Source organism: Corylus avellana, chromosome 11 (assembly GCF_965113065.1).
Source record: "Corylus avellana chromosome 11, dhCorAvel1.hap1.2, whole genome shotgun sequence".
Classification (NCBI taxonomy): Eukaryota; Viridiplantae; Streptophyta; class Magnoliopsida; order Fagales; family Betulaceae; genus Corylus; species Corylus avellana.
The window spans coordinates 6677279-6690116 of record NC_142500.1 but is presented as its reverse complement, the minus strand read 5'-3'; the positions used below and the strand labels follow the sequence as shown (position 1 = coordinate 6690116).

The 12838-nt window shown below is 34.4% G+C and overlaps 1 protein-coding gene across 1 annotated transcript; it reads left to right on the top strand.

Moving 5' to 3' along the window:
* The first annotated feature begins 6947 nt into the window (after window positions 1-6947).
* LOC132165742 (protein PHOX1) lies at window positions 6948-10987 on the top strand. Its single transcript, XM_059576420.2, has 3 exons — window positions 6948-9738; window positions 9818-9984; window positions 10694-10987. The coding sequence occupies exons 1-2, from the start codon at window positions 7767-7769 to the stop codon at window positions 9964-9966; spliced, it is 2121 nt and encodes a 706-aa protein (XP_059432403.2). The 5' UTR covers window positions 6948-7766; the 3' UTR covers window positions 9967-9984; window positions 10694-10987.
* The last annotated feature ends 1851 nt before the right edge of the window (window positions 10988-12838 follow it).

Sequence of the window (12838 nt, the reverse complement as noted above, 5' to 3'; positions counted from 1 at the left end):
TAGGACGTGTTTTTGCATTCAAGTTTGGGGGTATGATATGCCTCCATCTACTCATTCAAGTATTCCTATACTCTTGATCTTATTCTTTAGTTCTATACATACATTGGGGACAATGTATAGTTCAAGTTTTGGGGTATGGAAAAACAAAACACGGTCCATTATTATTGTTATGTCATTCTTAAGCATATGGTTGAGCTTTGATTCTGGTTTAAATTTCATTGATAGGCTTAAAGTTATGAACACATGATCATATGACTTAGGGATTTTAAGTCTTGTTACTTACTTTTGGCAACATGAGATGCTTCTTGTTTCAATTTAAATCTATCTTGAGCACACTAGCACATGTCTGTGAGGTATGAATTTTGAGACCAATTATGTTTGTTTTCAATATCTTGAATTCTGTTGGGTGACATATTGGGTGAATAACTTTGGCATGCTATAAAACAAAGAACAAAAAAATCAAGTTTGAATTTTTTGCTGAGTAATCAGACCTCTTGCCTCATTAAGCAGTGAGTGTTCGCGTCAAAAAGTGAAATTTTTGGGTTGATTAATAAAATAACTAGCTTAGCTTTGTAGCCTTTTTGACTCGAGTTAGTAAGTCCTTAGGGGTGTCTTTACACCTAGTGCCCTAAAGCCATTTGGTTTGGGAGACATTGGCCTAACACTCGATACATGGGTCAACTAGAAAGCTTAAGGGAACTAAGCATGCAAAGCCTACAAAAAAAAAAAAAAAATGTATGCCTTGGTTGTTTCATTTGATATGAAGTCCAATGAATTCTGAGATGTTGATTCATTCATACTGGAATTATTTTGAAGCCTCATAATTATGTGTTAGTTCACTTTGCACTAATTGAAATTTGTGTATCTCAATTTGCCATTTGTAAGTGATTTGACTTGTAAATTCTTTGGAATTTTGAAGATGAAGCTTATAATTTTAAGCTTGCTATTGAATGAGAACCATTATTTTTGTGATGCTCTATCCTTTTGAATGACATAATGATGACAATGTTTGTGGGTATCATTTTTGAAAAACCTTCACGAGACTTCTCTCGTCCTCTAGGGAACTCCTAGGGGTTTAAAAGGCTTATTGCATATGCTAAATGCAACCGTACATCCCACGAAAGATGGATTTGTCTTTTTATTTTTCACTTTATTTTCTGTTTTGTATTGCTAAGGGATTAGCAATATGTAAGTTGGGGGGGTGTGATAAGCACCGAATGTTGCACATTCAAGCCCCTTAATTTACATATGTTAATTCCTTAGCATTGTTATTTGTTTGATTTTGTTTTGTTTTTGTGTTTCAGGTCTTATTTGACAAACCATTGAAAATTGGGCTTAAAAGGGCAAAAAGCTGAGCATTTTGGATCTAGGATCGAGCGCAGCTACTCTTGAGCTCGAGTGCACCTGCGCTCGAGCGTTTGCGGCAAGGGATCGAGCGCATGCCTGTGCTCGTGTGCATAACAGCTCGGCTTGAGCGCACTGCGCTCAAGCGCATAAAACTTCGGATCGAGCGCACTCAGGCGTGTATTGCAGGTAGCAACCTTTTCCATCGTGGATTTGGTTTTTAGTCTCCCAATTGGACTGGGAGACTGACTTCCTGTTTTCTGAGGGTTTTTTGGGTTTTCGTAATCCCTGTAAATAGGTCTCTAAGTATTGAGAAAAAGGACACACACCGCTTCCTAGAGCTAGAAATCAGAAATTTGTCTTTGGAGCTTAGAAGATCATGAGCGGCTAAACCCCTTCGTGGGGTGTTGATGTAACCCTATCCAAGCACAATGGTTTGATTGTATTTAATTTTTAGATTTTCAATTTATGCATGTTGATTGTATAACTATGAGGATTGCTACAATTGATTTATGTTCTTCATATTAAATGCAATTGTTCTTAAATTCCAAAATCAATATTTGTGAAATTCTTCTCTTGTCTTATAAAGTATTTTACTTTTATTGAAATCAAATCATTCTTGTTTTCTGTGATTATGAGAATGATGGTTATACAATGGGTTTAATTGACATATGATCAATAGAATTTGATAGGCCATGCTTAGGGAAGATGGATTGTACTACTCCCTAGTTTAGTGTAATTTAGATAGATAGTCTGTGCTAACCGAAGATGGGTTACACTTATTCATTGATTGTATGTATCCTGTTAAATAATTTGATAATTTATACGTAGGGAAGACGAGTCGTACCGCATCTTAGTGGTTAGGTAGACGATCCTTGCCAACCGTAGATAGATTATGCTTATTCTTTAATAATGTAGTTTCTTGTTTATTTATAACATGCATAGAATGAATTTCTGGGATTAATTATGATTAACCATTGTTGTGCGGATAGAGGTGAAGTCAATACCCTACACTCTCTCTCTTATTTTAAATATCTTTTATTTTCATGCACTTTAGATTTAAAGCAAATCAAATCAAATCTTCTTTTAATTAAGTTAATTTTAATCTTTCGAATTTTGATAATAAAATCCCTGCAATCCTTGAGGTTCAACACCCTCTCTATAGCCGTATCCCACAAAGATTCGTTCTATTGCGAGTGGTTATTTTTATAATTGATATTTTTGGTCACAAAAATACCATATAATTTAGCACCAAAGGTTGCATCATAGATCCTTTTCGGAGTTCTTTGACTCCAAGAACAGTGGAAGCTCTTATTTGTTGTCAAAATTGGTTGAGATCTTCTCTCATTTCTAAGTATGGTGAGCCACTCTTGCTTGATATTGAGGATGAGGAAAGCTACAAGCTTGAGTCAAATAATATTTGTTAATTTCAAATTTGTTTATTGTTCTAATTATTTGATTAAATTATTTTTACTAATCCTTTAAAAATTTTATTGTGGTAGAAATTCTGTCTAATTCTTTCACATTTGAAGCCGATTAAGGCTTGATGGATGAACTTTGTAGAGTGATGTTTTGTTGAAATGATTTGGTAAGTTTTTTGTATCTTATTGTTTTCTTACTTTATATTTATTTCTTACTCTTTGATATTAATTACTAACAGTGATTCACTATGTTTATGTTTTGATTTGTTGGATTATTGAAGGAAGCAAATTTAAGGAATTGAAGATAATCCATGTTTGAGGTGGATCATGGAAGAAATTATTGTGTAACTATGTTTATGTTTATCTATATTGATCACTATCTTTATGTAGGGGTGTCAAAAATTACTGGGAAACCGGAACCGGAACTGGAAAACCGGGAAACTGGGAAACCAGGGTCCCGGTTTGAAAAATCCAAAAACCGGGTACCCCGGTTCCGGTATCGGTTTTTGGTATCCGGTTTTTACCGGGAATACCGGAACTAGGTTTCCATTTTATTTAATAATATTTATATATTATTATATTTATATATTAATATATAAATATTCCGGTTTGAAAAATCCAAAAACCGGGTACCCCGGTTCCAATATCGGTTTTTGGTACCCGGTTTTTACCGGGAATAGCAGAACCGGGTTTCCATTTTATTTAATAATATTTATATATTAATATATATATTATATATATTAATATTTTTTACACTTAGGTTTAGGTTTAGGGTATTTTAAAAAATTAAATTTTTATTTCTAAGGTCCAAATAGGCAAAAACATTGATTTTTTAGAATTTTTGGACTTTTTTAGGTTTATTTTTTAATTGTTTGAAACAATCACAACAAAGCCCATTTAATTTAAACAAAGAGACTAATAGATTTTTTTAAAAAATGGGCCAACTTATGAAAAAAAAATGGGCTTATTTTAGGCCCAATACCTAAAATAAGCCCAAAAACTAATTTTAAAAAAAAAAAACAGTTACCGGACCGGGTAAAACCGGAACCGGCCGGTAACTGGGACCCCGGTTAACCGTTAACCAGGGTCCCGGTTTCGGTTCCGGTTCCTGGTTTTGGCCAAAAACCTGGAAACCGGACCGGGTTAACACCCTTATCTTTATGTTTTCTCTCTACTATATTTGTGTAATCGGTGTTGCCCTTTTGTGGGTTATTTAACTTATTTTTCTTTTACTAAGTGACTTTACTTAGTTGATACTTTGTTTATTATTCTTGGATAAATTTTAATTTGGGTTTGGGTAGGTTTGATTTTTTTTTAGTTTTGTTGATTTGATGCATTGAGATTGCCATATTGGTGCTGGTGTTTGCTGCTTTAATGAACACCTTAGATGGGATTTCTTTGCCTTTTGTGAAAGCTTTTTTCATTAATTGGTTTTGTTTGGTTGAGATTTGCTTAGTCTAATTAGAAATTCTAAAGGCACAGTAGAAATTCACATATGTAATGTTTGTTCTGGCAACCAGTGTGGTAACTAGCAGAATGGTTTTTTAGAGTCTTTGGAACTCTGGGTGTTTTCTTTCTACCCCTACTGCTGTTCTTGATGGCAGCTGTTGCATTGGTTTCCTGGTTCTTAATGTATATGCACTGTATTTAGAAGAAGAAACAGTCCCTTCAGAAGTGTTACGAATGAACCTCAAATCTGTAGTGATATCTCTTCTCACACTTACTATTCTGCTCTGGATAGTCATGTTATGCTTCATTCCTTTGAAAATGTATTGGATCAATATAAAAAAAGCTTCAATAAGTTATTTTAGCCAAAAAAAAAAAAAAAAAAAAAATTGGGCTCCCAAAACAACTAATTTTTGGCCCAATTAGCAAACAGTAAAAAGCTCAATAAAAAGCCCACGAAAACCGGTTTAACCAATTGCTTATCGGTTGGTAACCGAAAACCCCCAAAACCGGACTGACATGATCGAGAATCACCCCTACACACAACCAACCAAATTCACAAGTAGGCTGCATGGATATGCTTTTTACATGGTCTCAAATCATCATATTTATTCCATGTTTAGATACAATTTAGAAATTGTTTTAAATTGTGTTAAAGAGTTTAAAAAAGTAATTTTAGTACATAAACAATTGTGAAAAGCAAGAGTGTTTCAATTTGGTAGAAAACTTAAAAGTAACTTTTTTTTACTCTAAAAAGACCAAAACACACTTTAAAAAAAAAAAAAAAATTAAACTCTTTTTCTGAAAGCTCTTTTAGAATATAAAAGCTCTATCTTTTAATACAATTCCAAATAAGCTTTTAATTGTTAAGGATTTATTCATTCATTAGCACAATATAACACACGTATTGATGATACATATATATGAGATTTCTCTTTATTAAAAAAATTTGCTTAAAACGTGTTTTACAAGAGTACTGGCATCATATTATCTAAAGTTCTATATAACTTTTTATTTACTACCTTTTCTATTTTAGTTAAAGGTTTTCCAAATGCAATCCAAATTATATTATCTATTCTTCTTCTATACCATTTAATTTTTTTTTTTTTTTATTGTTATTTATTTCTCTTTTCCCTTATTACCTCTCTCCCAAATCGAGTGGTGTGCTCACATTGCAAAGCCAAAAAACAAGTGCTCCCTACTGCCACCACTGCCTAGACAGCATACGAAACCAAGAAACTTGTGAATTTAAGGGAGACCGATAATAGCCCTCGTTCCCTCAAATTACAAGAAAAAATAATTTTAAGGTGAAAAAAATATATATATATAAGTAAACAAATAATAATTAAGAGTATTTTTTATCAATTGATTCCTCTTCAAATTCAAAGCCGGCTCTGTTCCTGCTCGTCCCATTGTGCTTGCCATCATTTCTTAATCTCTCAATAGCTTGGATCATTGCTCTCTCTTTCTCTCTCAAACCACACTTGTTTTCTAAAGGTAGGGGGTATTTGTTAAACCCCACCGCACTATTCATTATCCCACCGCATTATTCATGTATAAAAAGAATATAAAAAAATATAATGATTGGTATGGGAAAATGAAAAAGTGGTATTGAAAAGTAAAAAATTTTGTTTTGTGGTGATTTGTTTATTTGAATAGTAATAAAAAATAAATAATGTGATATAAAAAGTAAATGATTTGATATAAAAGTAAGAATGTTTTTTTTTTTTTAAAAAAAATGAAGTGAATAGTGTGGTGGGTAATAAATAGTGATAGATGCCACCCCACTCACCCGCATAATTCAATTGTGGGTCCCACCACTCTTATCACCACAATCGCATCTTGAAGCTCACGAAGTTTTGGAAGACGTAAAGCGATGGGAGGTGGAGGTTGGCTTGGGTGAAAAGATTGATGAAAAGGATTGTCAAAGACTTGACTTTGACAATGTCCACGACGACTAAAGTATGAATAAAAAATATATTAAAATAAGATGAGAATATTGAATGATAAATATGTTAATATTAAATATTAAATCAACATATAAAAAATAAAATGAGTATTCATTACGCAAAACTTATCATTAGCTTTACGAAAAATTGTATTCTCTTTATATACACACTGCACCGTAGAAACAAATAAATGAATTTTTAGAAGAGCGTAAGTGTAGTGCCTCAAGTAATTACTAAGTTGTGTTTCGCTTCCTAGGATGATTAACAGTGTATTAATATTTTTTGTTTTGAGAATTGAAATAAAACAAAATTTTAATCGTTAAACATACTTTAGCTTCCCAAGAAAGGCTGTCTATTCCCTGCCGTTTGCCGTTGGGTTGTCGTACTATAACTGCTTTAAGTGTTTTGTGGTTGGCAGTTGAAGAGGGCCCACAAATTCGTTACTTTCTTCACATGCTCAGCTTGGGGTAAGAGCTTTTAAAAAGAAATGATTTCATTGTTAAGATTTTATTTCATTTTATTTAAGAATATAATGCCACATTCATTTAAAAAATTTAAATAATATAACAATACATGAACAATTCAATACAATAAAACAAATATATATATATCCTCCCTATTTTACTTGAGATTCTATTCTCAACTCAAGAAAATGCGGGGCCCACCGTATTTCTTTGTCTAAACTGAAAATAAAAAGAAAATACATCATAATATTATATATATATATATATATATATATCTTTTTGTGGAGTTTACGTCAAGCTTCTGAAAGTCTTACGCATTACAAAAGAGCAAACAAACATTGGTCGGTTTTCCTTCCATTTCTCACATCCCGTTTTCCCACGAACTTTCTCCTAGTTTCTTGCCAGAAGTTTTTCGGAAAGTTTGAAGCTTTAGAAGAAGAATTCATTTCCCAGATAAGTATTTCTCATCAGATTCTCTTATTATTTCAGAATAAATTAATAAAAAGGAGCTGAGTTAAGGTGGTTTTGTATCTCTCTGAATTGGGATTTGTTGATTCTTGGATAAGCGGTAGAAAATCCTAACTTGGAGGGAAGGGAATGCTAGTTTTATTTGTCTTTTGAGCTTCCGGTGTCCTCATTTCATTTCTGTAATTCACAAAAGAAAAAATAGAAAAGAGAAAGAAAAAAAAAAAAAAAAAAACCATTTGAGCCTGGAGAGAAGGACTCCCAGTTTTAAAGTTCTTTTGTGGCAGTCAATACACCCAATTGGAGGTTTTGTGTGGAATTAGGCTCCGGGTTTTGATGGGTTCTGTTGTATAAGACGTTGGGTTTGACATGCTTATGTGTTTATGTAATCTGTTATAGAGTTGTATTTTGAGGATCTGATTTTTTGAAGTAAATCTTGAAGTTCTTTCCACATTTATTTTTTCACTTGTTGGAGGTATTATGTAGAATTGGTGGTTGGATTTTGATTGGTTATCTTTTATAAGAACTTGGTTTCAGTACATAGGTAGTCTTTGATTTCTGTGTGTTATTTGGATCGCACTCCTATTCTTCTGGAGTAAAATAATATAGTTAACATTTATATTTCTTTCCTTTTCTCCTCGGTTGGAGCTTTTGTACTCAAGATTGTTGGATTTGCAATGAGGAAGCAAAGGGGAAAGGAAAAGAAACAGGCAGGAGAAACATCATCTGATACTAATCCAAAGCAAAGCAAAATTGGGGAGAATAGTCCAAAATGCTATGAAAAGGATACAGCAGTATTCATTTCTATGTCTCAAGGATTGAAGGAGGAGGGAAACAAGTTGTTTCAGAAGAGGGACCACGAAGGAGCTATGTTGAAATATGAGAAAGCCCTTAAATTGCTTCCTAGAAATCATATAGATGTGTCCTATCTTCGGAGCAACATGGCTGCTTGCTATATGCAGATGGGTCTGAGTGAGTACCCTAGGGCAATCCATGAGTGCAATTTGGCTCTTGAAGTCACACCTACGTACAGTAAAGCACTATTGAAGAGGGCAAGGTGTTATGAGGCTTTGAACAAGCTGGATTTGTCTTTAAGAGATGTTAGTACTGTATTGAACATAGAGCCTAGTAATGTCATGGCATTAGAGATTGCAGAAAGGGTAAAGCAGGCACTTGAGAAGAAAGGATTAAAGGTAAACGATACGGTAATTGAGTTACCTCCAGATTATGTTGAAACCCCATGTGCTTCACGTCAACTAAAAGTAGTAAAAGTGAAGACACGGAAGAAGAAGAAGAGCAACAAAGTGGAGGAGAAGAAGGCTGAGGATGTGACCGAGGAGAAGATGGCCGAGGAGAAGATGGCAGAGGTTAAGGTGGTTGTGGAGGAGAAAATTAGTAGCATTAAGGAAGAAGTGCCTATGAAAACTGTGAAATTGGTGTTTGGGGAGGACATAAGGTGGGCTCAGTTGCCAGATAATTGCAGCCTCCTGCAACTTAGGGAGGCTGTCCATGACCGGTTTCCAAGCTCGAGAGCAGTTCTTATCAAATACAGGGACCAGGAAGATGATTTGGTTACAATTACTACTAATGAAGAACTGAGGTGGGCTGAAGCATCAGCAGAAATGCAGGGTTCTTTCAGGCTGTACATAGTAGAAGTTAATCCTGAGCAGGATCCATTTTTTGAGAGACTGAATAAGGCGGGAGTGAAGAATCTTAGCATCAAACATAGTAATATAGTTGAGAATGGTGATGTAGTAAAAAGCAAGGAATTAAAGGTATCATCTTGCATTGAAGACTGGATAATCCTATTTTCTCAGCTGTTCAAGAACCATGTTGGATTTGAATCTGACAAATACTTGGATCTTCATGAAGTTGGAATGAAGCTCTATTCTGAGGCTATGGAAGAGGTAGTTACAAGTGAAGAAGCACAAGACCTTTTCAATGTAGCAGGAGAGAAGTTCCAAGAGATGGCAGCTTTAGCATTGTTCAACTGCGGAAATGTTCACATTTCAAGGGCAAAGAAGAGGGTGTATTTCACGGGAGATGCTTCAAAGGAATATATACTTGCACAGATCAAAGTTGCATATGATTGGGCTAGAAAAGAATACTTAAAAGCAGGAACGAGATATGAAGAAGCATTGAAAATCAAACCAGATTTCTATGAAGGCTTTCTAGCTCTAGCACATCAGCAGTTTGAGCTGGCAAAACTTTCTTGGCATTATGCAATTAGTTGCAATGTCGATTTGGAAACATGGCCTTCTACAGAAGTTCTACAACTATATAACAATGCTGAGGATAACATGGAGAAAGGTATGCGCCTATGGGAGGAATTGGAAGAGCAACGCCGGAGTGAACTTTCCAAAACTAAGAATGATAGAACACAGTTGCAGAAGATGGGGTTGGAAGGATTGTTTAAAGATATATCACCACATGAAGCTGTGGAGCAATCTGCAAACGTGAGGTCTCTGATAAACATCTTATGGGGCACCATCCTTTACGAGCGGTCAATTGTGGAATTCAAATTAGAACTACCGGTATGGAATGAGTGTTTGGAAGTTGCTGTTGAGAAGTTTGAACTTGTTGGAGCTTCTCCAACGGATATAGCTGTCATAGTGAAGAACCACTGTTCAAACAATAATGCACTGGAAGGTAATACATATATACTAATTTGTAATTCTGCTTTGGAAATTAACCATTGTAAGTAGCTTAGAAATTATCTGCATGACAGGTCTTGGGTTCAAAATCGATGAAATAGTACAGGCGTGGAATGAGATGTACGAAGCTAAAAAGTGGCAGAGTGAAATTCCATCATTTCGGCTGGAACCATTTTTTCGACGGCGAGTTTCAAAAATCTATCATGCCTTGGAGCAGGCATGAGTTTCATTTGTTCAATAGGTGATGATCATACTAACACCATTTTTCTTAATTTAAATTACAACGTTGAATGTAATATGAGATCTCTACTGACTGTATGATGCAAAAATTTACAGAATTTGATTTCTTATCAGCTATTTACCATTATAAAAAAACTACAACCCAGAATTATGTCATGCACACAATTTTCATAGCATTGACCCAAAAAATTTAAAATTTTTCTCATAGCATGTGCTTTATCACAATAAAAATGTCTCACCAATACATTATATGAATATTGTTTCTGATATCTTCTTATGGCTCTATGTTATTTTCTCTTAGAGGAGCAATTCAAAGACTGAAAAACTGAGATTCATGTGCTCACCTGCAATAATATTAATGCACACATGGTTAGAGAAAAGCATTTAATTATGAGGCACAATGCATAGATGGTCAGTATTGATCACTCAATTCATGTGGTTGTCTAAATGAAATATGTCAAAGCCTACAATCACCAAAAGTTTTCTTCCTCTTCTTCAAGCTCCATATCTGAAGCTAGAATCTCTATGTAAACATTTAATCGTTGTTGGTTATATATATATATAATGAGAGAGTATTTCTTTAGGTACTGTTTTTGTTTTTGTTTTTGTTTTTGTTTTTCTGAACTTCTTTTTATCATGTTATGAACTTCAATATGATGTCCTTGTAGCTTCAATTACTTGGCTGTAACCTCTGTTAATTTGTCCTGCAGGCTCCTTGTTACTTTAAGGTTCAACTTCAACCTTGTCTTTTTTAGAATAAAAAAATGGACAGTTGTAGCTATAGAAGTGTACAACGGGGACAAAAAAACAGCCGAGTTCTAACATCTTCACACAATGGGGACAAGATGGGGGATGCAGGGATTTGCATTTTAGTTAGTTTCTGTCTTCACCTCATGGTCCCCCTGTTCTTTTATAGTTTCGGACACTTAGTAAATTGTTTGTATTTGTAATTTAAGCTGCTGCAATACATCTAATTCGTTAGCCACATGAGTTTTTTTTTTTGCTGTCAGTTCCACATTTGTAATTTTTTTTAGTATTTTTAGGTTTCTTGCAATGATTTGTATGGACTTTTTTAATTTTAATAAAAACTATTATTGAATAGAAAATTTTTCAAGTTTAATTGCAAACTCTTATTGCTAGTTACTTCATAATTTTTAGCAGTGATTTTATTATGTAGCATTTTATATTGTTGTTTAAAAGCACTAAGATTCTGCCAAAGCCACTGCTCAGTGCTTTGGATTGCGGGTGTAATTAGGAGAGGAAGGAAACGAACGTGTGTTGTACATGGAGGATTACACTTTAAAAAGGATGGCTCCTCTAGCGCTACCGATTAACCCAAAAGCTTAAATTAATAAGACTGTGAATTTAACGTTTGAATATTTAATTGAAATTACGACTGTGGATACGATTATTACTTTTACGTAACTACATCCGCATCATGCGATTACTAATTAACCTCTATCCATATATGTAATGGGCATTTTGGGTATTCTTTGGCTCTCCCTTAGTGTATATTTTATACGATTTTGAAAGTGATTTGGGCTTGTTTTAGCATTTTTTTTTTTTGTGAGCCCTAGTGTTTTAGATAAATCAATATCTTGATTCAACATTGTAGTTTAAAAATAACAAAGAAAATACAAACACCCCATTATGGGTTCTTCCAAAAAAATACAAACATACAAATTACATATGGTAGTTGTTTCAAATGTAAATTCAACAAACAAAAAAAATAAATAAAAAAATACAAATCCAAAACATAATATATAGGTGTGGTTATTACTTGCATCCGCATACCTTAAAATCGCTATCCGCATATGCATAAGCGGTTTGTGAGTTTTGTTAACCACATTTGCATATGCAGATAGCAGAAAATAGTTAGTAGTGATTAGTGGGTTTTTTTTTTTTTTTTTTTTTTTTTTTTTAGTACAATAGAAAGCAACAAACAGAAGGGGCTAAAATAGCAAACTAGGAAATAAATAAAAAGTCTGGAGGGTCCTTCTCACTGGCAATAGGAATCGAGAGAAAATGAGAAAGGTGACAGGGAATGTAGCCAAAAAAGTTTCTAGCCACGGCCCAACATGCCGCATAATGGGCGTAAAAGCTTGCACTTCTGGTGACTTTCCTAGCTTCCCAGAAGGAAGATGCTGGAATAGAGTCAAGAGTATCTGAGATAATGGAAGAAACCCGCCAATCGAGAGAAAGCATGGGCTGCTTAAGAGCAAGAATGACAACTTGAGAATCACCTTCCACCATAAATTTACCAATATGAAGCGAAGTAGCTAGGGATACTGCTAATTGAGCTGCAAGTGCTTCCCCATAATTAGGCAAACATGCCGGACTAATTTGGGAGATCATCCGAATAATAGAACCATTCGAATCCCGACAAACCGCTGCTTGAGTAGAAAAAGTATTTCTAATAGCTGTATCAAAGTTGATCTTAAACCAATCATCGGATGGAGGAGTCCAATGTTCTTCTATGAAAGAAGACCAAATATTCCATGCATGAAAATGCTCCAAAGTAATTTTGTTGATATGAATAGAGATAGAACGAGCATCAACAATTTTACCATCATGATAAGCTTTATTGCAACAAAACCATAAAAGATCACACGCTACAGAAGCAAAGATCTGGAATTTATGATGCTCAGCTGGTGGGATGGCTAGAGATAGATGAGGAGAGAGAATCACATTTATCCAATCAACCATGTTTAAGAAATTCAGAGCAGAAGAGTTGAGAGGCCAAAAAGAATTCCGCCACACAACTCGAGCAAAAATGCAATTGAAAAAGAGATGTTGCAGCGAATCCAAAGCAAATTTGCATAAAGAGCAATAGTTCGAGGAATTATTAGTGAAAA